General features: G+C 34.3%; 1 protein-coding gene across 2 annotated transcripts; it reads left to right on the top strand.

The window, feature by feature from the left end:
• The first annotated feature begins 4,159 nt into the window (after window positions 1–4,159).
• LOC126768791 (alaserpin-like) lies at window positions 4,160–26,127 on the top strand. Of its 2 annotated transcripts, none has more exons than XM_050487131.1 (9): window positions 4,160–4,317; window positions 23,308–23,402; window positions 23,485–23,628; window positions 24,311–24,514; window positions 24,652–24,750; window positions 24,831–24,971; window positions 25,044–25,253; window positions 25,399–25,543; window positions 25,926–26,127. In XM_050487131.1, the coding sequence occupies exons 2-9, from the start codon at window positions 23,331–23,333 to the stop codon at window positions 26,060–26,062; spliced, it is 1,152 nt and encodes a 383-aa protein (XP_050343088.1). In that variant the 5' UTR covers window positions 4,160–4,317; window positions 23,308–23,330; the 3' UTR covers window positions 26,063–26,127. The 2 variants fall into 2 exon arrangements, with proteins under 2 accessions (XP_050343088.1, XP_050343087.1); XM_050487130.1 differs by lacking the exon at window positions 4,160–4,317 and adding an exon at window positions 18,371–18,444.

The following is a 26,127-nucleotide window of genomic DNA, read 5'->3' as shown; positions in this document are numbered from 1 at the left end:
AGCCCTTGTAGAAGCCTTTGTCTTGTATCTATATGTGAAGTGTGTAATATGCATATTCTACCCCTTACGGTTTCGATTTCCAAATTCCACCCCTTCTCTTCTTGACCTTATAATTATGTCTTCTCCTGATCTCTTCTCCAAGTACGGTCAATGTCCTGCTGATGCTTTTTCCTATCATGATTTAATTTTTCTTTCGTATAAATTGCGCCCTCCCAAAGTTAAACCTAAGATACTTACTGCGGCGTAATTTTGCTTAAATGGATGTCGAACGACTATGTGTTGATGCCCGCAATATTTATTGGTCAGCAGTGAAGTCGGCGTCTTGTGTTGAACATAAGTTTAATGTTTTTTGTTCGTTGCTCACTCAACTTTATGACGTTCATGCACCGATTCACCCAGTCAAATTGAAATACCCGGGCTAACTAAAGACATCAAAAATAGTATGCAGGGGAAAAAACATTGCCAAAACAAAATATAAATTAAATAACTCTGAACAAAATCGAAGGAAGTATCATAAAGCTAGGACTCGCTGCAATACATTATATAGAGATGCACAATGACGCCATATTCATACTTCAGTCGAGAACGGCGACTCTTAGTGAGTTTGGAAATTTCTTGAGACTATTGGAGTTGGTAAATCTTCTCAGAATTCATCTGTTCTTAATACAGAACTCTTAAATCAGTATTTTTCTACTCCTTCGAACTCATTTGATAGTTCAGCTAAATCGCGTACTGTTCACTCACTTTTTACAACTTCGACTCCTCTTTATCCTCCGTTGGTGTTGAGTCAACTTACTGTGTGTGATGTTAAGAAGAATATATTGTCCGTCTCATCCAATGCCATCGCAGGCGATAATGTAAGTCGTACTATGATCATTCCTCTTCTCGATATTATCGCTTCTGTGATCACACATGTTCTAAATGAGTTTGTCTCATGCTGGATATTTCCCAAAGGTTGGAAGTGCGCTAATGTTATACCTCTTCCAAAGAAAACTAATCCTATTTGCTTTTCTGATTTTCGTCCTATCTCTATTTTACCTTTCCTGTCGAAAGTTCTTGAAAAACTAATTCACTTTCAGTTAAATCTCTTCCTAAACAAGAACAACTTGCTCAATCCCTGCCAATCCGGCTTTCGCCCTGGACATAGCACGGTTTCTGCCCTTATAAAAGTTACTGATGATATTCAATGGGGTATGGATAATAAGCAACACACCATTATGACTTTGTTGGATTTCAGCAATGCTTTTAATAGTGTTGATTTTGATGTCCTACTTAGTCAGCTGCGTTCTTTTAACGTATCCCCTGCAGTCATTGACTTGTTTAATAGTTACCTTCGTGGTCGGCATCGTATTTGCACTGATGATACTTACTCATCATGGTGCGATATTTCTGCTGGCGGACCGCAGGGCGGCGTGTTGTCCCCGTTACTCTTCTCTATTTTCATCAATTTGATTACTCATAACCTATCTTCTCTCTACCACATGTATGCAGACGATGTCCCGATTTATACCCAGTCGATTTAGAGATTCTTCTATTGGCTATCGCAAGGATGACTAACGATTTCAATATCATTCTTGAGTGGAATAAACCTTTTGGTCTTAATGTTAACCCTAGCAAATCTCAAGCCATAATTATTGGCAGCCGGAAACAATTATCAAAAGTCGACTAGTCTTCCTTGCCATCAATAATGTTTGACAATATTGGCATCCCATCCTATTATTGCGATTGTGTTAAAAACTTAGGAGTTTTCTTTGATAATACTCTTAGCTGGACTTGCCATGTAAATGAAATCAGCATGAAGGTGTTTGTTGCGCTGAGGTCTTTGCGTCGTCTTCGACATTTTCTTCCAATTCCTACTAAAATTTGCTCGCACAAACTCTACTTCTTCCTATTCTTGATTATGCTGACGCAAGCTTTGTTGACTTAACCGAAGACCAATTAAATAAGCTTAAGAGACTTCAAAATACATTTATTCGTTTTATATTTGGATTACGCAAATATAACCATGTTTTACAATATCGTTCTCGTCTTAACTGGTTAACCATTCGACTTCGCCGGCATATTCTGTACTACGTATTGTTTCACCCTGTTACTCCCCCTTTCTTAAAGGAGAAATTTTTATTTTTAAGAAGAAGTACTTCGTTCTGTGAAGAAATGGATTTTAAGGGTGGCCGAACATAAGTCATCTTTTTATAATAATTCTTTTACAATTCAGGCTATTAAGCTCTGGAACGACCTTCCTTTAAATGCTCGGGAGGCCAAATCCATAGATATTTTTAAAAAACTTGTAAAAGATCACTTTTTATCTCAAATGCCTTATCACCAATAATTTCTTTTATTTTAGTATTTTTTGTATTTTTTTTTCTTTTTTCTTTCTTGTTATGTTTGAGGACATATCGTTTCATTCGTTGTTACAGTATATAGTATGTAATGTTATATATAGTAGTATATTGGAAAAATGCCACTTTTTCAGCCATATTTTTACACATAACATCATTAGCAACTAATGTCTGGTGTGTATATAATTGAATGTACATAATTGTTATGTTAATAAATACTTACAATAACCACAGTTACTTATATAGTATCACTTGCTTGCGTCAAATCATATACTCGTATGTCGTGTCCGTCCGCTTCATTATCGGGTGACAAATGTATCTTCCATTAATGATTTGTGTCGACGCTAATGACTGAGAGAATGCGTTAGTTACAAGTTATAGCGAACCATATGTAGCCTACATGTGGTTTTATTATTTACAGAAAGATTAACTTTAATTGGATAAATCCAATTTATTTCGCTTGGTGGTTACTTAAATTTGTGAGGAAACATGCGTGTGTCGTATAAATTCACCTTCACGTATTGGATTGGCGTGGTGGAATAGGCTCCCAAGCCTTCACTTTAACAGGCTCTCGCTTTATTTAGTATAAATGCTGGAAACGGAAACTTATTATGATTTCATCTATACTAATAAATATAAAGATTGTTTCTTAACATGAGGTATTAATTTATTAATTGACAAAGCTACATGTTTAATTACCTGTAAATTGATACTTAAATGAATCTCAATCCGTCTTGTTTTCTATTATCCGTGTATTATATAAATTTGTTGCGAGAACTTTCGGGTCAAGATGGGATTTTCCGTCCCATTGTAATATGTCTTCCCCTTTATTGAACTTAGCTTTCAAGGCCATAATTGTTCCCTTTATATGGATAATCCTGCGAAACTGTATTGATACTAATGTACGTAATTACTTGTGTATAATACCGTGAATATGGGAGGTGATTATTTAATTAATAGTAAATAAAAACGTTTTTAGTAAAACTTTCTTATTTCTTTGCCCAACAAATAAAGAAAATATTAAACGGTCTGTTGTAATAGAACGTGTAAACAAAATGTCGTGTCAGTGCTGAGTAGTTAAGGAGTTAAGGAGTTCCCTATGCTGGAGCCAATCCTGTGTGTAGAAACTGAAACAACATGTAAAATTTTTATCCTGTAGGGTAAGAGTATTCTAATTTGACTTGTAAGATTTTGCCAAAAGAAACTAACATTGCAGGATAAACAAAATTAAAAAAAAAAACTATGTTATATAGTTACAGTAGGACCAATATTTAAATTGGGTAAATAGTTCATTCCAATACTAAAAGTAAATACTCATAACACATATTTCATTTCGAGATAAATATTTAAAGTAAATAAATTTCAGCAATGTAAGCAAGTAAACCACATAAAATAGTATTTTTTTAATCATTTTCTTTTATTATTAACAAAACCTTCCCCTGAAACTTATAAATTCGGCACGATTGACGTTATAACTTGAGTAATCTAAATAAATATTATATCTAAATAATCTAAGTAAATGAACATTTTCGGTTGATAAGATTTTTTCGATTATTTTTGAACCATTGGAAATCCCATATGGCGTCACACGTATAACCCATCATGAAGTCTCACAATCGATACAAAACGAACAAAACATAAATCGTTAATCCTTATATCAAAATCCATTGTACAAATTATGCTAACAAGCGAAAGAAATAGACACACACACTACAGTGTAATTAGGTTTAATGCATAAATTGGAACGTTTTTTTTTATTACGTCATGATATGAAATAGACGTATGACGTAATTCTCTTTTCGCGTGTGCCGGGCCGCGGTGGCGTCTGAATCGTGTGTGTTTTTTATAAATTCGGCTAGTGTATCAAGGTATTCTTTTATCCCACAAATACTAGAAACCATCCGTTGTGTTCGAGTTTGCGGAGATAGGGATACGAACGAAGAATATCATCTTCATATGTGAGTGCGCAGTTTTCAAGGTAACGTCCTTTTTTCACTGATCTATTTATAGGCCACTGAGCTATCACAAATATTCACATGTTCGAAAATATAACTATTATTAATTAAAAACAGTAAGATGGCGTGCCCAAATTGTGTCAGTACAACGCTGAAAACACCAGAAACTTAACTTATTGCTTACATATATTGCCAACTATAAATGTGCTAAGGAATTCACACTGCATAGAACCATTTTTAATAAATGAAAGCGCAATAGTGGAGGCCTTGTCGTCAGTCAAAAATGTCGTGCTGCAGTTATTGGTATTTTTTAATCATTTTGTTTCGCTGAAGTACGTTCACGCTACAGGCCATTAGTCTAATATGTAGTTTATATGAATAAAAGCGAAGTTTTGTTTAAATTTTAACATTCGTGTAACTATTTAGGGAGTTTTTCAAATTTTTGGTAAAATATTTTATAATAAAAGCAATATAATTATTGTGTATTTAAATGTTTATTACAATCTTAATGCTTATCATTCTATGGCTTATTACGAATTAGTTTGTTCGGAGTTATGTTAGTTTAGAGAAATTTTGCTTACAAAGAGCAATAGGCTCATTCGTAACAAATCTTATTTTAAATAATGACAGAATTCTAAATAAAATATAAGTCAATAAAATAAAATATAAGCCAATAAAATAAAATATAATAATAAAAAACAATGTTATGTCTATGTTACTTAAAGATTATATATTAAATTAGACAACATCTTCAATTGCCAATAAAACTAATTAGGCCCGTCATCAGCTTTTAAGTTAGAAAAAAATATTGCCAATAAGAATAGTCGCCACTCTACTAGTTACTTAAGCTTTTAAAATTAGAATATTTACTTGATAATAGGGTTTTGTGCGAGATTCTGGGTTGGTACCACCCATTTGTCAGATATTCTACCTCCAAACGGTAATATTTGGTATTGCTGTGTTTCGGTTTGAAGGGTGAATAAGCCAGTGTAACTATAGGTACGAGGTTGATGGCACATTATCGGTGTGTGGAATAGTTATTATTCCGCTCCAATGTCTATGGGCGGCGGTGAACACTTACCATTAGGTGGCTCATTTGCCAGTCCGCTTACTTATTTTTTATAAAAAATCTTATTAAATACAAAAAAAGGTGTTGGTATATGTGTTTGAGATTAATAGTTTAATAAAAAGGGTGACCGATCACCGTGAACAATCACGTGACATATATATATATATATTCATGAAACAGCTTATTATAATAACCTCTTTGTGAAAACTTGCCGCTAGCTGGCGCTACACCAAATCAACTTCGACACAGTTTAACCAATCGCCGAGACATTACATATACATTTGAGCGCGTCGAATATTTCGCACGTCATATATATATCAAGATATATAGTATTTCATTTTATTAAAATATAATATTAATGAATTTGACATGTAATTTCAGAGTTGTATAGAGCCATCGCTACTTAACCCGTCATGGTCATAAGAATTGACTACGGGGAAACGACTTTGTTATACTTATTCAAGTAATAAGGCAGGCGGCTTAACGTAAAAGTCTTTCGTGCCTCCATTATAGACCCTTTCATACTACTCCGATACTAAATTTCTAAGAGCAAAGGAAGCAAATAATAATAATCCTTATCCTTACTGATGTTATGACAAAAAAATAAATTTGTTTGTTACGCTTTCACGAGAGAAACTAGTAATAAATAATTTTAAAGTTTGCAAAATGCAAGTGTAATATTAATTTATAAATTATGGTGAACTTGACGCGGACAGAAACTGTAATCATCAATGTGTAACATTTATTCATATAGCATGCGGTTCATCGGAGCGCACTATCAAGAGTCGTAAAATGCAGATATTCCATATAACTCGTGGGGCTCAACTCCGTCACATGCTCCATGCTACTTGAATTTTCTCCAATGAATAAATACTTTATAGACCTTCAAACATCTGTCACCTTTCTATAATCAAAAGATAAAATATTAGTATTCTTTTAGAGCATGCTCTGGTTGATTGAAGAAATTATAGGCTAAGGCTAGCAAATGGACACTAACTGCTAGAAGTGAAAAGTCCTATAAGTAATAACCAGTATAAGCAGTGATCCAATGGGTGGACCATGAGATGAGAGATGTAATTTCTCTTGTACATTTAGTATTGATTTTAGGAAAACATCAGATAAATGGGTAGTACAACTTCAGTCCGGCCTGATCCTGGACCTCAAATTAATCATGTTGATCAATTTTTACGATATTTTTATTTAATTTATCTTATATCTTTCCCGTCTTATTGCGACCGATTTGCGATTCAACGGCAAAATGTTGTTCGCATTCAACGCGGTCATAATCTGTACGGTAGCTATTTTTAAATTTTGATTTGCTTATACTTATTTAATTCTCAATATTAATAATGATTATGTTATTTATATAACAAATATTATTGTAAATTTATATAACAAATTATAAATATATATAATAAGTAGTGACTTTACATGCGTCGCAGTTCTGAATATTTAATCTTTGTCACAAAGACAGCAAACATATGCGAGTGACGGCCATGTTATTGCCAGCCGCTAAACCAACTGAGTGCGCGTTAGTCAACGGGGCCTGTCGCTGCACATACATCCTCTGTGATTAAGATTCATTAGCAATGTAAGAGACAAATGAAAAGGAACATTGAAAACTGTTTGTTTCACTGACAGGCCCTTTATTTAAATCTCAATGAGCGTACTACCAAAATTCAAGTCGCATTTCATCTGAGCTTTATCGCAATTTATACATTTGTTTGACCGTGTTTTTAAATGTAAACGAGTCAGTTGTTTTACTTTACATCTCTTTGAAAGATTATTATCCTTTTCACATTATTATTTAGGACATTATATGGATGTTAAAATAGCAATTTTTTGTTGATTCTTATGTAGTTTTTATCGGTTTTATTTAAATTATTAATATACGTATAAGCTTTAGTTTATTTAATTTATAACCACCTTTTATTATAAAGATTTAAAGGGGCTTACACGATGGTATGCTAGCTGTGTGTAACCATCCGCATATCAATATTATTCTACAGCTAAGTATTCTACTGGTGGTAGAGCTTTGTGCAAGCTCGTCTGGGTAGGTATCACCCACTCATCAGATATTCTACCGCAAAACAGCAATACTTGGTATTGTTGTGTTCCGGTTTGAAGGATGAGTGAGCCAGTGTAATTACAGGCACAAGGGACATAACATCTTAGTTCCCAAGGTTGGTGGCGCATTGGTGATGTAAGCGATGGTTAACATTTCTTACAAGGCCAATGTCTAAGGGCGTTTGGTGACCACTTACCATTAAGTGGCCCATATGCCCGTCCGCCTTCCTATTCTATAAAAAAAAATCTATATTTAACATCTTAAGGTTGCTTCCCTCACACCGCACCTTTGAAGTTACTGACTCACGGCACACCGCTGCGGACTTGTCTACGCTTCACAGACGTGGTGCGGTCTGGTCCTTATCCGCCCTTAATAACACGCACCCTGGAAAGCCAGTTTAGCTAGTATTCATACCTCTATTATTATTATATTTCAAAAATCAACTTTTTTCATTTTCAATTCAACAAGTTTTTCAACTTATTCGATAACGTTGACGTGAAATGCGATTTGTATGAAATGAAAACAGCGCCTTCTAATGAGAGTAATTGTAAGTCCATGCTATAATTCGTATTTTTATTTTAAAAAGATAACTTAAGTGTTAATAATTTACATCAGTGTCTTATTCTAAAATGAATACTTTCATATAAAATGAGTGAAATAAATGAATCTCTATATATTGTCAACCAAACGTGTCGTTTGGTTTACCTTTATCGTTGCACAAAATCAGGCTTTGAGTCCAGCTCCAAGCACTCAGTATATGAGGATCTGGAACATTCTGTGGACGTGATATTTTGACGCAGACAAAGAAAGCTATCTCGTAAAAGGAAATTGTAAAAGATTTGGAATCTTATTTACGAATGTATCCTGGATTTTTTTTAACATCTCTTATTATTATAATTCGAGCTGACCAGTTAGTATTTTTTATATTTTATTAGCCCTTATAGTATAAAGGACTTATTCTTATTAAGGCTTAATAGTAAAAATTTTATTTTTAAGTTTTTAATTGTAGAGCCGAGATGGCCCAGTGGTAAGAACATGTAAATCTTAACCGATGATCGTGGGTTCAAACCCGGGCAAGCACCACTGAATTTTCATGTGCTTAATTTGTGATTATAATTCATCTCGTGCTTTACGGTGAAGGAAAACATCGTGAGGAAACCTGCATGTGTCTAATTTCACTGAAATTCTGCCACATGTGTATTCCACCAACCCGCATTGGAGCAGCGTGGTGGAATAAGCTCCAAACCTTCTCCTCAAAAAGAGGAGAGGAGGCCTTTAGCCCAGCAGTGGGACATTCACAGGCTGTTACGGTTACGGTTACGGTAATTGTAGTGTTCACATGTTCACATTTAAGTATTTTTTATATTAAATATCACAAATGTCTTTGTTACTTATTCAATTAGGTTTTCGTAACTCAATTCTGAAACTTTAAAATACTTGAACTACGATTAAAGAAGAGAAGTGTGCAATCATTATGCACATCATTTGCACAGTTATACGATTAAGCGATGGAAAACAGTTCATTAGTCAAACTTGCCAAAACACATCTTCCCGCAAATTATGTGTCCCTTGACTGAAAATTGTAATTTTGCTCCATTTCGGTTTGAAAGCGAGTCAAAATCAGCTTACGTATTCTGTTGCAGAAGCGCATCTCTATTCCTTCATACATAGCTCATTAAAATCAATTTATAATCAAATAAATATATTAAATATTTGATTGCACATCATAAATGACTTGAAATACCATCAAAATTATAATATTATACATGCTTTCAAAATAAGAAAAGTATTATTCATGATTATTATTATTTATTCATAAGCACTTTAGAATCGTCATGTTAAAGAATTAAGTAGAATATTAAATTTACAAGTTCCAAACGCAATATCTACGGAGATGCATTGGCTGGAATATCAGTAGTTATTCTTTTTGTCCGATGATAAGTTAATTAGACATGCCACTGTCCACCAAAGCTCAGCCTTGGTTCGGGCCTGAATGCGGGCGCGCAGAAGCGATGAAACATACCTGGCCTGGGTTGATGGCTGGCTCGTAACCGCAAAGTGATGGACTTACGCCAAAAAAAGAAAGCCTTTAATAAAGCCGCCAAGTCATGCAAGAAAGCTATGCAAAAGTCTCGCTTCGATCACATTAGTCGAATAGGGAATAAACTGGCTTCGTATCCCCCAGGTAGCAAAGCGTATTGGGCTCTAGCTAAATCGGTCGAAGCGAACTTTTGTCGCCCCTCACTGCCTCCCCTTCAGAAGCCTAACGGGACGCTGGGTCACACCGCTGAAGAGAAGGCAAATCTGTTTGCGTCTTTATTTGTGGAGTCTTCTCGTCTTGACGCTGGTAGCGCGACACCTCCAACAACACCTAGCACCGACACTCATATGAGTGATATACACATTCGGCTAAAAGAAGTTCGCAAAATGCTACGCAGTCTAGACGTGAACAAGGCTAACGGACCTGATGGCATTCCAGCAATTGTCCTGAGGAACTGTGCACCTGAAATGTCTCCTATCCTGACGCGTCTGTTTCGCCTCTCTCTTAAGACTGGTCAAGGGCCTAAGTCCTGGAAGCTTGCTAACGTGCAGCCCGTGCTTAAAAAGAGTAGTCGAGCTGACCCTGCCAATCACAGGCCCATCTCGGTTACGTCCATTCTGTGCAAGAAAATGGAACGTATCCTTAATACTAGGCTCCTGACGTACATGGAAGCCTTCTCAGTGACCTTCTCAGTGACCGACAGTACGGATTTCGCCGAAATCGGTCCTCTGGTGATCTGCTGGTGTACGTCACACACATCTGGAGTGAGGCCATCGAGAAACACGAGGTGGCACTTGCTGTTTCATTGGATATCTCAAAGCCTTCGACAGGGTTTGGCATGATGGACTTACCAGCAAGCTTCCTGCATATGTGCCTGCCTGCTAGCCTTTGTGCGTGGATCTCAGACTTCCTGAGGAACCAATTGTTACGAGTGCTGGTTGATGGCCACTCGTCGGATAAAATGACTATTAATGCCGGTGTTCCCCAAGGGTCAGTGCTCTCGGCAAGACTATTTCTGCTACACATCAATGATCTGCTGATGCCCGGTATTCTTGGGTACGCAAATGATTGCACAATTGTCGAGAGCTACAAGTCCAACGCACGAGCTTGTGAGGCCCAGATTCAGGTTCAGAGAGAGGCTATGGTTGAGCGCCTGAGCATGACCCTTAGGGCAGTGTCCAATTGGGACGATGCCAATTTGGTCATATTCAATGCAATCAAGACACAGGCATGTTTGTTTCCCGCAATCTTTGGATAAGATGAATCTTACCAAAAGTGTTCTTGCTCCAGCAATTTTATAAATATAATATAAATTGGCTCTGCAGAAAATATTAATGACAGAAAATTTTAAACTAATGATTTAGATTAGCAATACCATATTACTGACCGAGATGGCCTAGTGGTAAGAACGCGTGAATCTTAACCGATGATCGTGGGTTCAAACCCGGGCAAGCACCACTGAATTTTCATGTGCTTAATTTGTGTTTATAATTCATCTCGTGCTTAACGGTGAAGGAAAACATCGTGAGGAAACCTGCATGTGTCTAATTTCATTGAAATTCTGCCACATGTGTATTCTACCAACCCGCATTGGAGCAGCGTGGTGGAATAAGCTCCAAACCTTCTCCTCAAAAGGGAGAGGAGGCCTTAGCCCAGCAGTGGGACATTAACAGGCTGTTACTGTTACTGTATTACTGACCTGTGAAACAAACTAAAATGAATGTGAGCACGTTACGTTACGTTAGCAACAATATCTATTCAATTATCTATTAATTAATAATAATAAATATATAAACAAGTGCAATTGAGTTGATATATTATCCCGATAACGTCGTAAAAACGTAGTTGCCTTCGTTTGAAAACGCTAACGTACAAAGCATCACATAATTTTGTACCTATACTTGAATTAAATATTATTAATAAACTTTTATAAGTCATCAAGAGTCTAAAATATTTTCACCTTAATTAACTAGCCCAAAAACCGTTACTTTACAAATTTCAAAGAATAAAAATTAAATACCTGAAAAAATTTCGCACATTTTTATCAATAACAACTAATAAACTCATAAATATTTTTAACTTTTAAACTTCACTCTTGTCAGCTAGCGTTACGTCATGATACTTGACGCATGCAAATAAAAAAGTATACATATAGTAAAAAATTGAGATTATCAATATACAGAGAAAGAATACAATTTACTTTAAAATAAATCTTCGATATATATTTTAACTATAAAATAGTTGTCGATTAATTACAAATGAACTGAGTATTATGTTTGTATATTTTTTTATTCTGTTTATTAATTCCTATTTATTTATTATTTCCTATTTTTAAATCACAATATGGTTTTGTTGAGGAGAATACTTTTAGATCCATAATTCATTTAAATAAATCAATCAAATGATTATTTATTCAAGAATGGTTACAACAGCACTTTTGAATCATTATGTTACAGAATTGAATTAAATGTAAAGCTACCAATGCAAAAAAGTCGCCGTCTAGTCTTTAAATAAATTTCCGCCGACAGATACGAGATCCTTCCATAGCAACGTCTCGTCGACAGGTGCGACGACTGCCAGCACTCCACAAAGCGCCTCCACTATTCCAACAATGCCCTAAACTGAGATCTTACACGATACGCGAGTAGAACGTGTGTTACCTGAACTCAGAACTCTGAACTTGTCACGTTTTCAAGGGCAGTAGGAGAAACAGAAATACACAAAACAAAAAATAAAACAACAACCAATGTGATTGGAGGGAAGTCAATTGTGATAAGCTATCAAATATATTTACCAGACTTTTTAGATTTGAAAAATTTAGCCGACAACTGGATTACACAGCTCACAGGATGGAGTAGCGAGCGTACAAATCGGTTCGGGGTAAACTCGATCAACTAAACGTAAAAAAAACCTTGCTGTTAGTAAAATTTTATGATTCTGTATCGATCAGCTCAAAAGCTTAATTTTAATATTATACTTCTAATACACTTCAACATTGAAATGTTTTAAAATAAAACATTATTTGACACGAGATTTCACTTTATTATTATGTATTAATTTGCTCCAAATAATGAATATTTTCTTTCAACGATATTTTCTTTTTGGCATGAGAATTAAACTCAATTAGTTTAGCTTAGTGAATGCGTGATTTCATTATATAATTTAATTAATAATAATAATGTCCTCCAGACCGATTTCGGTCACGGCGGCAAATATCAAGAGAGATTAGCCAACCACGCAGGAGACATTATAGTGACCAAGTGTGTGCGCAAACACAGGTGCACTCTCTATTCCCTAACTCTCATAATCCGACGGGGGATAGCATGGGACGGCAATTCGACACAACCGGAAAGAGTTCAGGCGCAGGACCAACGACTTTACGTGCTTTTTGAGGCACGGGAATGTACACACTTCCAATTTCCAGACTCCGGTCTCCTACTAAGAATTTTCTGACAGATAAACCCAATATTTTTTTTGGCTCGACCTGGGAATTGAACCCACGACCTCCGGATCTGTGGCCTTACATCAAGCCACTAGACCAACGAGGCAGTCGAATTTAATTATATGGTTGTCGTCACATATATCCGATATCATTGGACAAATTATATCGTTGTTTACCTTGCAACAACTGCAAAGTGAAGGTAGATAATAAAATTAATGAACATAAGTTTCAGTTCATTCATAGTTATTCAGCTATTTTCTTTAAGTAAAAATTTAATTACTTTATCAGTGTCTTTTTTTTTTATATAGAATAGGAAGGCGGACGAGCATATGGGCCACCTGATGGTAAGTGGTCACCAAACGCCCTTAGACATTGGCATTGTAAGAAATGTCAACCATCGCTTACATAGCCAATGCGCCACCAACCTTGGGAACTAAGATTTTATGTCCCTTGTGCTTGTAAATACACCGGCTCACTCATCCTGTTTTGCGGTAGAATATCATTCATTTTTCAAAATAGTATTGTAATATATGTGTGTGCCTATGTGTGTATGCATGTGAGTGATTGACTAAATTCCAGCCAGAGCAGTCTATTACTTTAATTTTTAAAAGTTGGTTCTGGATTAGCCAAATCCAGACTAGATATAGGACTACATAGGACATAGAAAGGGCTGTTCTGCCCACTTTTACAATAATTGTATTTGCCAAAATCTACATTAACAAGGGATAATAAGAAGAAGATACTATATATATATATATATATATATATATATATAGAAAACTACTAATAATAAGAAAACTACTATGAATGTCTATAAAAGGCACCATATAAGCGTATTCTAAAGAATATAATTAATATATTTCTTATATATTAATTATAGGCGGACGAGCTTATGGGCCATCTGATAGTAAGTGGTCACCAAACGCCCTTAGACATTGGCATTTTAAGAAATGTCAACCAATGTCGCTTACATAACCAATGCGCCACCAACCTCGGGAACTAAGATTTTATGTTCCTTGTGTCTGTAATTACACTGGCTCACACACCCTTTAAACCGAACACAAAAATATCAAATATTGCTGTTTTGCGGTAGAATATCTGATGAGTGGGTGGTACCTACCCAGACGAGCTTGCACAAAGCCCTACCACCAGTAAAATCTATAATTATAACTTATATAGATACTTATATATAATAATGTATTATAAGTATCTTACTTGGTGGACGGTATTCGGCATGGCTGACCATGATCGGGTCAGAAAAAAAGTAAGAAATAATTTAAGCGCATGACCTTGGAATCAGCAGCCTTATAAACTAGCTATAAGGCAGTAACGATGATTGGCGGTCGCACACACATCTTAATTCGAATGGAAGTTTTTTATACACAAACTAAATCGTATCGCCTTAGCAAAAAATCTTCGCAGCGAGTTATCGGTTTCTTGATCCGACATTCAATCGAGACTAGTTAAGTCGGCAGAGACTAGACAAGTCTTGACTACTTAAGGAAAACAATTAATAAATATATATTTTTTTATTGATATAATTTAGCTGTAGTAAGTTATTTATATGTTATTGCTATTAAAAAAAAATTACGCTTTACTTTTCGCCTGCAAAAAGTGATTTAAAATATATGACCATATTTATTACTCTCAGTATACTAAAAATAATTATACTTTGAACAAGTGGATAAAGCTTATGGTTTTGGGATGTAGTGTCAATCATTATATATTAGATGAATGCTTAGTTTACTTCATGCAATTCCACATAAAGATCAGAAATGTTTCATAATGAAAATTATCTTTTTCCGGTCGCATCTGAGCAGACCTGAAAATTGGGCTCTGCTTTATATCCTAACTATTTGAGCAAGTAGGTAATTAAAATGGCACTGCGCTACACTTTAATAATCCACTAAAATCTAAGACTTGAACATAGGAGTCATTACACGAAACAGCGCTAATAAAACGACCGTAAATCACTCTACAGTCGAATTCCCGGAACACTTAATCTAGATGCAGCTAAAGCATATTCTACATTACTTCTCAGTATACAGTAACAGCCTATGAATGTCCCACTGCTGGGCTAAGGCCTCCTCTCCCTTTTTTAGGAGAAGGTATGGAGATTATTCCACTTCCATTGCTCCAATGCGGGTTGGTGGAATACACATGTGGCAGAATTTCAGTGAAATTAGATACATGCAGGTTTCCTCACGATGTTTTCCTTTACCGTGTAGCACGAGATAAATTATAATCACAAATTTAGCACATGAAAATTCAGTGGTGCTTGCCCGGGCTTGAAACCACGGTCATCGGTTAAGATTCACACGTTCTTACCACTGGGCTATCTCGGTATCCCAGGCTTATATTACTATGCTTTAACAGGCGGTAAATATTTTATCGCTGGGTAAAAGCATCTTGTCGGCGAGTGACTTTAGAACTTGTCCTAATCGTAACCTCTCCTCAAAAAACTATGAGGTCATATTCCTTATTAACCTCTTTGAACTCATTCTAAGCTATTCAATTCAGAACGCCCACGGCTGACTCATGAAACAGTAACTTTAAAAATACTGTCTTACACAAATCTAAATATACTTTATTTAAATTAAATACAGTTCGGATAGATTCTAGCCACAAGTACTGATAAGAAACTCAGTAGTTATAATTTTTCTTAAATGTAATACAACAACAACATATATATACCTACATATATTTAAATTCATTTGCCTAGTTGAGTTATTCGGAATGAACTAATTTGAAACTCATCGCCGAACACGTGTAATGTCCGAAAGTGATTTTTTTTCATAACTGTAGATAGAAGAATAAAGTTTTGCTGCTTGAAGCAGTACTCACTCATCATATATTCTAATATATGATGAGTGAGTGATAGCTACCCAGACGGACAAGCGTAAACGACTACCATCAAATAAATGATATGCAGCTTCCACTATAATAACTAAAACATATAAAAGATGAGTCGGCTTACAAATTTCATGAGTACTATATATAAATCACTGTCTCGTTGTTCTAGAGGCTAGATATAAGGCCACAGGGTTTTAAGCCAGGATGAATGAAAACCTCAGGTCGGACCAATAAAATTGCTTTTTCTTTCGAAAATTCTCAGTCCAGATTCTGAAAGTTGGAAGTGTGAACACCCCCGGCCTCGGAAAGAACCGTTGATCCTGTGCCTGTACTTTTTCTGGTCGGGTCAGATTTTCGTCCAATGGGAGAGAAAGTGAGAGTGCACCTGTGTTTGTGCACTATAATATGTCCTGTACAATTGCGCAAATTTCAGCATAGAAATCTAGGAATACATACGCTTCTTCATCATCCATGATTTATTTAATATAACATTTTAATTTCATATCAACATCAACTATTATATTATTATATTGTATATAAAATCATATCCAAGTACATGTATTAAAATATCAACGTTTTATGTGACCTTCCTAACCGTGCAAACACTACGCAGCACAGGTAGCTAGTTCAATATAAAATAAATAAAAATAAAACGTATCTGGTTTTGTCTCACTTGGATCTTAAGACTTTTAAAAAGAACAAAACAACCTCGTTTTAATTTATAGGGCAACTGAAATGTGAATCCCCTAAATTTATTTCCTCTTATTGTTAGTTACGTATAAATATTAAAGGTTAATTTTTTTACAAAGGTGTAACATTAAGACACACATAATAAAATAACCGTCACGAGGTGTTCAACAAATAACGCTGTAGTAGATATAACAAAAAAGACAAAATTCAACTCATGTTTGTTCCGCTATATAGCTGTCCAAATCAATATTTATATTTTGCTTATTATTATTTAATATTCAATTACATCAAGAAAGAAAAAACCATTGTATGTATAAACTAAAACGAATCGAAATTAATCAAGTGCGAGTTTGAGGTCAATTTTGGATGGATTTTTATCTTACTATGTCTAGAGCCTTTTGCGTCCCCTTTTTAGTGGCATTATTATATTATACATATGTATGAGTTATATGTACGTACGTGTTATACGTATTTATATATGTAGAGTAAAGGTTCTTCCTTTTAAGAAAGTTACTTTACTCGGGATGGTTGGCGTTCTATGGGGGAGGCTTTCGTCCAGCAGTGGACGACAATAAGCTGTAAAAAAGTAACTTCATCATCAGATTGCTCACTAGGCAAATTTCCAACCTATTCCCAATATATATATATATATAATATAAGCATAGTAACATTAAATACTAATGTTATACGAGTATGCCAATAAATTAGTAATTAGTATGTAAATAATATTAGCTGTCAAATTAAATCTAAAATAAACTTATTAATATCAGATAAGTAACATAAATATTTTACTTAAAATATGACTCAAATTATATACATTTAAACAATATCTCGATACATGTTTATGTATAATTCTTCTTTACGTTCACTGTCACTGAACTCCTAAGCGGCGGGGCTGATTTCGCTGTTTTTAAGTTTAGGTCCCTGAAAGCTATAAATTTGACTTACGATCAGTAAGTGGCATAGTGATCGAATTCCAGGAAAAAAAACAATTATAATTATTATTATTATTATAAGTTTTGCTTTTTTTTCGTTTGAAGACGAAAGTCTTCAACCAATGCGTTTTACCTGCCATGACATACGGTGCCGAAACGTGGACACTAACTGCGGGACTAGTCCACAAATTCAAAGTCGCTCAGCGTGCTATGGAGCGAGCTATGCTCGGAGTATCTTTGAAAGATAAGATCAGAAATGAGATTATCCGGAAAAGAACCGGAGTCACCGACATAGCTTGCAAAATTAGCTGGCTGAAGTGGCAGTGGGCTGGTCACGTATGTCGTAGGACCGATGGCCGTTGGAGCAGACGAGTCCTAGAGTGGAGACCGCGAATCGGCAAGCGCAGCGTAGGGCGCCCTCCAGCCAGGTGGACCGACGACCTTAAGAAGGTGGCGGGCACCAACTGGATGCGGAAGGCGGAGGACAGGGAGCTTTGGGGCACCTTGGGAGAGGCCTATGTTCAGCAGTGGACAACGATTGGCTGTTGATTGATTGATTGATTGATTATTATAAGTCTACAAATCTTCGCAGTTGTGATTGCTTTTTAATTATTTTAGTTCCTGAAAAACGGATTATACTATTAATTCAATACAATATGTAACCGAAAAAACTACACACAACAATTTTTTAAGCAATGACAGTTTTTCTAGAAAAATAATGTTATATTAGTCTAGTAAAATCGAAATCTCACTGAAGTTGTGTAAAATAATGTATTTATAATCCTTCCGAATGAAAGCAAAACTTTTTATCGCAAATAAACATGCACGTGAGCGATACCGCGTGTAAAATATAAGCTAATATATAATCAAACTAAACCTCTTTTTTTTCTATACCAGCTCATCGTAACTCATGTCGTTATTTTTTTGTTATGAAAAATCTTAATCAATATATGTTTATAAAGATCTCCACTCTGAACACTTTACTCAGTTAGTGTGTGTGTGACGAACGCGCGCGTCGTGCTACATCATGAAGCTGTATATTTGTATATGTTGTAAGTCATTTTACAAAAAGTACCTTTAAGATAGTTTAAAATTTTCTAAGGAAATACAAGCTGATAAGGTCATTATGTCGTTGTATTCAATGATGTGTGTTGCTGCCCTAAATCTCCTTACCAACTTCTAAATTTCTGAGAAAAATTCAGTCGGGTTAACCGAGTCTCAATACAAAGAAGGAATATATAATAGACACCAGCACCACGTTTATTGGGTGGTAGAATTATGCTCTGTAATTAAAATTAGTTTAACAAAACAGTAACTATTTTTAATTATTATTTGTATTTATTTAAGGATTTAATTTAAAGCTCTAATTATAGTATTTAAAAAAAAAAGTTAAAAAAACTTATTGGTTTTACACGACAAGTAACAATTTAGATGATGATAATAATGTCCTCCGTACCGATTTTGGCCACGACGGCCAATCTCAATAGAGATTAGCGAACTGCGCAGGAGATATAATGCACAAGTGTGTGCGCAAACACTCTTCCCCAGCTCTCATAATCCGATAGGACGACAATAAACGTGCTGTACGTGCTTTCCGAGGCCCGAAAGTGTACATACTTCCAACTTCCAGATTCCGGGCTACTGAGAATTTTCAACAGAAAAACCCAATAACTTTAGATTGGCCTGACCTGGGATTTTAACCCAAGATCAGCGGGTCTGTGGCGTTACATCTAGAAACTAGACCAACGAGGCAGTTAGCATTTAGATACTCGTAAAAGTTAAAAAAATCGCTTAAAATAATGACACTGTTAGTTTAATCCGCATTTTCTGTATTCAACAAATAATTCGCTTTGCTTACAGTTAGAAATTGAAGAATATGCTATTGACTTATTTACTTACTACTAACTTCAGCCCGCGTTTGAGGGTTTCGTGTGTTGAATAACCTACAATTTTAAAGTTCATATGCAATTTTAAGGTTAATTCAGGGTATAATCTCAAGGCAAATCGTTCAGTAATGTTGTGAAACAATAACTAAGATCTATCCGTTAATTGTCACAATCCTTCACGTTTGTTACGTTATTAATATTAGAATATGAGGATGATGGATACTTTTGTTTCAATAAATATATATTGTAACCGAACTATATTTATCTCTGCGTTGGGAGCCATAGGTGTCATGCATTCGAAAACATGATAACTTATTTTATATTTAAATATTAAAAACTGATAGTAAATTTGAACTTTACATATAACTAAATACTACTTATCTGTGTATAAGTATAGTGTAATAATATTGTTTACGTTACATCGAGCTCTTGACATTTAATGGAACTTTTTTTTATTTAAAATAGGCTGGTGGCGGGTATATAGGCCTTCTGATGGTAAGTGGTTACCACAGCTGTCACATTGGACTGCATTTCAAGAGACATTAACTGTCCCTTAAATCGTTAATGCATCACCAACCCAGGGAACTATGTATGTCCCATATTCTCTGAAGTAACACTGGCTCATTCAACCTTCTAACCAGAACACAACAATACTTAGTATTGCTGTTAGGTGACTGGTGGTAGGGCTTTGTGCAAGCCCGTCTGGGTAGGTACCACCCACTCATCAGATATTCTACCGCAAAACAGCAATACTTGATATTGTTGTGTTCCGGTTTGAAGGGTGAGTTAGCCAGTGTAATTACAGGCACAAGGGACATAAAATCTTAGTTCCCAAGGTTGGTGGCGCATTGGCTATAAGCGATGGTTGACATTTCTTACAATGCCAATGTCTAAGGGCGTTTGGTGACCACTTACCATCAGGTGGCCCAAATGCTCGTCCACCTTCCTATGCTATAAAAAAAAAAAAAAATTTATTTATGTATTTATTTATTTATTGTGACGGTTACACCATCAACTTATCACTAAACTCTTCAAATGAAGAACTATAACGTATACTCTTACGAAGTGAAACGTCTATAAAAGCGTAAACAATATTTACCGTAAAAATTAAAACCAAAAAAAATAAAATATATAAACCAAACTAAGGTACATAAAAATTTAAAAATCAAATATCAGCTACAAATACAACCAAATTGAATCTTAAAAAAGTAAAAAAATTATAATAATATTATATATTATTAAATAACAAATTATAAAACTAAAACAAGTATAGTTCTTATACACTATAAGACCGGTTGATGAAATCTTTGGAAAGTTTAACGAAATTTGTTTTGTTGAATACTCATATAATAAAATTCTATTACTAAAAAATAATTTGGCTATTATTTTTTACAAGTAAAATTATCAAGTAATAGATACCGGCTCCGTAAATATAACTTACTAGCGGCCCGCCCGGACTTCGTCCGTGTTTAAAAATTTTTGATACTTGGATTACATTATTGCAATGTTCATAAGGATCTTTAATTTTTTTGAAAATAAAACATAGCCAATGTTACTCGTTGGTAATAAAGCTTTCTGTAGGGGAAAGAATTTTTGATTGATGTTCAGTAAGTTTTGAGTTTATCCATACAAGCAAACGTACAAAAAATAAATCGTACATCTTTATTAGTATCGATATGGATAAGCGTCGTAAGATAAGAAGTATTGCCAGAGAATTAGCGTTCTAAATATTACATTTTTGTATGTTTGAAATGATAAAAAACGAATATTATTATGTTTAAATGTGGATTACATTTAATTATATATTTGTATGTAATCTGTTGTGTAATATAAAGAGTAGTTATTTTAATAATTTGTTTTGTATTTCCCTTCATACATGTACTATGCCTTCAATTTGGAAACAGTCTTATGTTGTGCCTATTTTTAAAAATGGAGATAGACATGATATCAAAAATTATCGTCCTATTTCGAAATTAAGTTCAATTCCAAAACTTTTTGAACGTATAATTTATGACAAAATCTTTCCAAGCATACGTCCCATAATTATTGACCAGCAGCATGGATTTATTAACAAGAAATCAACTGAAACTAATTTGTGTGAATTCACTGACTATGTTTTGACTGCAATGGACAAAGGATATCAGGTGGACGTTGTGTACACCGATTACTCCAAAGCGTTTGACAAAATCTCTCATTCTATCTTAATAGCAAAAATGGAGTTCATCGGTGTACATGGTGACCTCCTTAGATGGATCAAGTCATATTTATTGAATAGAAGTCAAGCCGTTACTGTGAAAGGATATTGCTCATCTTTTCTACCAGTTCCATCTGGAGTCCCTCAAGGCTCACATCTTGGACCACTGTTTTTTAATATATATATAAATGATGTTGTTTCGGTATTTGCATCTTCTAAATTTCTATTATATGCTGATGATACAAAAACTTATAAAATTATTAAGAGTGTTGATGATTGTATTAGTCTGCAAAAAGATTTGAACTTACTTAGCGATTATTGTACTACCAATTCGCTGTTTTTGAATATAAAGAAATGTAATTGTATAACATATACCAGAAAAAGAAAAGTGATCATTTACAACTACCGATTTAAGGAAGATGATATAAAACGTGTATCAGTGGTCAAAGATCTTGGAATAACACTCGATTCTAAACTTCTTTTCGATGAACACATAAATTCCATAACTTCTAAAGCGTTTCGTATGCTAGGATTTGTGCTGAGGATTTCCAGAGAGTTTAAGCGTGTTTCAACTTTTGCTCTTTTATATAAATCATTTGTGAGACCTATTCTAGAATACGCTTGCACTGTCTGGAATCCACAGTATAGTAAATATATAGAATTCATCGAAAATATTCAGGAAAAGTTTTTGAAATATTTAAAATTTTCGTCTATAAATAATTTGAATCAAATAGAAAAGATACCGACAACTGAACAGAGACGACTTGAACGTGATATGGCGTTTTTATATAAATTGATCCACAACATATTTGATTCCCCTTATCTCCTTTCTAAAATAAATATCAAGTGTCCTCGCCCTGATAGTCGCAATAAATCTATTTTTGATTTTCCATTGACAAAGACTAAATATGCAGCAAATGCATTTATTAATAGATCATCTAAACAGTACAATAAAACATTTATTGAATGTGATATATTTCATCTCTCCCTTAAAAAATTCAAACTGCAAGTAAAAGAAATATTATACTCTCAAGAGCCTTAATTTACTCATGCATTTTTAATTAATTAATTATAAATTGATTATTTATTATTAAATTATGTTTTCTTGATTTAAAAATTAAATTTATATTAAATTAAATTATATAAATGAATTATATAATTTCATGCACCTATTAAATATAAAAAATGTCTTGTTTTGTGATGATTAATTTGTAAATGGAAACTGTTTTGGTTTATGAATTGTTTTATATTTTTTATTTTATTGTAATTATTTCACTGTTTGTTTCCTGTACATTAAATAAATAAATAAATAAAACTTAGTATATAATATACAGTGCATAGATATCACTGCATTTTTGCAAATACAATATTTTTTTTGCGTGAGTATTTTTAACACATATAAAAAATAAACCTATTTTCGTTTAGATGTGAACTAGAGACCATTTTTAATTTGTTTTTTCTTTATTTCTACTGAGATTATTTTTCCGCGCTGATTTTATTTAATAGGTTATTTATCGCGCCGCTTTCAACTGCAGTTTTGATGATAGTTACAACATCTATAATAAATATATATAATAAATATATAATAAATATCTAAACTTTGTATCGGCACAAGCTTGAGCCCAGAACGTCTGGGTCTACAGCATTTCAAGCTAGCCTCACTAGGAATAGTAAAGGGGGATTGGTAGTAGTAGAAAATACTAAAACACTAAGATTTTTTAATTTTTCATTTCTCAATACCACTAAATGAGTTAAATAAAATTCAAGAGAATCACATTATCTTTTAAAGTGTACTTTTGTATTATAAAAGTAATCAATACACTTTATGATTTCAGTTCTGTCTCTCGCCATCACAACTATGGCAGAAGAAACTAATCTCGACCAAGTACTCAACGATGGCAGCAAACAATTTACTGCAAAAATGTTTTACGTATGTTGGATATTTTAATTTCGTATATTAGCTAATATGGAATTTAATTAAAAATAAACAAATTGTTTTTTTTAATTTGCAGGAAGTAGCACAATCGAATAAAAAAAAAAGTGTAGTTCTGTCAGCTTTTTCTGTCATGCCGCCTCTAGCACAGTTAGCGCTGGCTTCAGTTGATGAATCACATGATGAAATACTTAATGCTATTGGGATGCCTAATGATAACACTGTAAGTTTTCTTCTTTTTTATAAAAAAGAAGAGTGAAGGAATAAGAATGTTGCTCTATTTTTTTTTGACTAGCCGAAGCAATAATTACTTACGAAGTAGTGACAACCAAACTTCTTAATAACTCCAGCAGAATTTATTGAGTGATCTGACTGGTTCGTTCTCATATTGGATCCAGATTCCCAGCAATGCAGCCTTTTAAGCTAGCTTTTAGACAAGACTAGAGACAGTTAACGAACTACTACGTAAGAATAACGCATCCGAAACCGACCGAAACAGCCTGTGAATGTCCCACTACTGGGCTAAAGGCCCCCTCTCCTCATTTTGAGGAGAAGGTTTGGAGCTTATTCCACCACGCTGCTCCAATGCGGGTTGGTGGAATACACATGTGGCAGAATTTCAGTGAAATTAGACACATGCAGGTTTCCTCACGATGTTTTCCTTAACCGTAAAGCACGAGATGAATTATAATCACAAATTAAGCACATGAAAATTCAGTGGTGCTTGCCCGGGTTTGAACCCACGATCATCGGTTAAGACTTACGCGTTCTTACCACTGGGCCATCTCGGCTTTTTTTTCAATAAGAATAACGCATACAAATATGTATTTATTTTTGCAATAGATTAAATTTGAGGGCAAGTAGTTTTTTCAGTTGTTTTTATATACGTACATCTCTATTTTTAGACCAAAGCTGCTTTTTCACATATAACTTCAAAATTGCGTTCAGTAAAAGGCATAACATTGAAGACCGCTAATAAAATATACATTGGAAAATCTTATCACTTAAACGAAAAATTTGCTGCTGTGGCCCGAGATTCATTTGACTCTGAAATAGAAAGCATCGACTTCGATAAGAATGAAGAAGCAGCTGCACGTATCAATGCTTGGGTAACTTTTCAAAGTTTTCATTTACAAAATAATTAACAATTATAAATATCATCTATGCTTATGATGTTCTACCTGGAATCTTGGAATCTATGTCTTTTCCACATTATAAAACTTTAAACGTTTGCGTTATGTTTTAGGTGGAAGATCAGACAAATCATCGTATCAAAGATTTGGTTGACAAAACTAAACTTACTGTAGACACTCGAGCTCTTTTAGTCAATGCAATTTATTTCAAGGTGAGATCTTGATACTTGATACTATGTCACACTGTCTATTCTATGACTTTATGTGTTTTTCACTATTTACATAATTTTAGGGCACGTGGAGTACTACATTTGATAAAACTGCGACCAAAGATAAAGATTTTCATATATCAAAAGAAAAACATGTTTCCGTACCCACCATGTACAACAAAGGTTATTACAAATACGCGGAAAACCAAGAACTTAATGCTCAAGTAAGCATCAGTTTAAACTTGTAAGTTATTTACTGCTAAAATCACGTGATTTAAATTATTAACTAATTTCAGATACTGGAAATATCGTACGAAGGAGACGAATCGTCATTCGTCATTGTATTACCCCGTGAAATAGATGGCATTTACGAGTTAGAAGAGAAACTCAAAGATCCATCAGCTCTTGATAAAGCTATGAATAATATGAGAAACACTGAAGTTGAAGTGTATCTTCCTAAGTTCAAAATCGAAACGACTACAGACCTAAAACAAGTTCTTGAAAAAGTGAGTATATAATATTTGTTGTGATTTTTTGTAATGAAAATTCACAGCTACTTTATAAATATTTAGATTTGACTGGAGCCAATTTAGCAACGAATCAAACCGTGCTGTATTAGCTGAAATATACTTATTAAAAATATTATTACAGATAAATGTATTAAAGCTGTTCAGGCCCGGGCAAGCTAAATTAGAGAAACTTATCAAAAATAGAGGCGATTTATACATAGAATCAGCTGTACAGAAAGCCTTTTTCGAAATTAATGAAGAAGGTGCAGAAGCTGCGGCTGCAAACGGTACGTACAATATTGATTATTTTTTTCATTAGTAAATAAGAAAATGACACCAACCTAGGAAGTAAAACAAAGAGTATGGATTATACCGTTTTTACTTCCATTTAATTCTTTAAAAGTTATGTTTTCCGACTTTATCCGCTTAAGAATGATAACAATAGAAATAAGTTGTATTTAAAAAAAAAGTTTCGAGCATTGAGTAATAAATACATGTATTTTTTTATTGCCTAGACTGACAGTCTTATAGTAAAGAGCACTTTACCACAAGACTGTCAGTCTGTATTTTGTAACATATAATGTTTTTATTCTACTGTAACTCTGTTACTGAGTGTGAGTTTAGTCTCGGTGTGCAATAGTGTAAAACTATACGTCTCGTTTGTTTCAGTATTTCATGTGTATGAGATCACCAGCGTACATCATTACAAGCCGCCGGTGCCACAGTTCGTCGCTAACAGACCATTTTACTTCGCAGTGAAAACAAATTCATTGACTCTGTTTAATGGAATATTGCGTAGCGCTTGATTCTTTATATTTATACCTCGCTTATATATTACCTATCTTTTAAATTAAATTTAATTGAAGAAGTA

The sequence above is a fragment of the Nymphalis io genome, chromosome 5 (assembly GCF_905147045.1).
Source record: "Nymphalis io chromosome 5, ilAglIoxx1.1, whole genome shotgun sequence".
Classification (NCBI taxonomy): domain Eukaryota; kingdom Metazoa; phylum Arthropoda; class Insecta; order Lepidoptera; family Nymphalidae; genus Nymphalis; species Nymphalis io.
This window is presented reverse-complemented; position numbering and strand designations above follow the sequence as displayed.

Bases quoted from the DNA above. Each gene is read 5' to 3' on its own strand.
- LOC126768791 (XM_050487130.1), top strand. From the start codon at position 18,420: ATGAAGCTGTATATTTGTATATGTT. The intron at 23,403-23,484 runs GTATGTTGGATA...TTTAATTTGCAG, and splicing joins TTACTGCAAAAATGTTTTAC to GAAGTAGCACAATCGAATAA. The intron at 24,972-25,043 runs GTAAGCATCAGT...AACTAATTTCAG, and splicing joins ACCAAGAACTTAATGCTCAA to ATACTGGAAATATCGTACGA.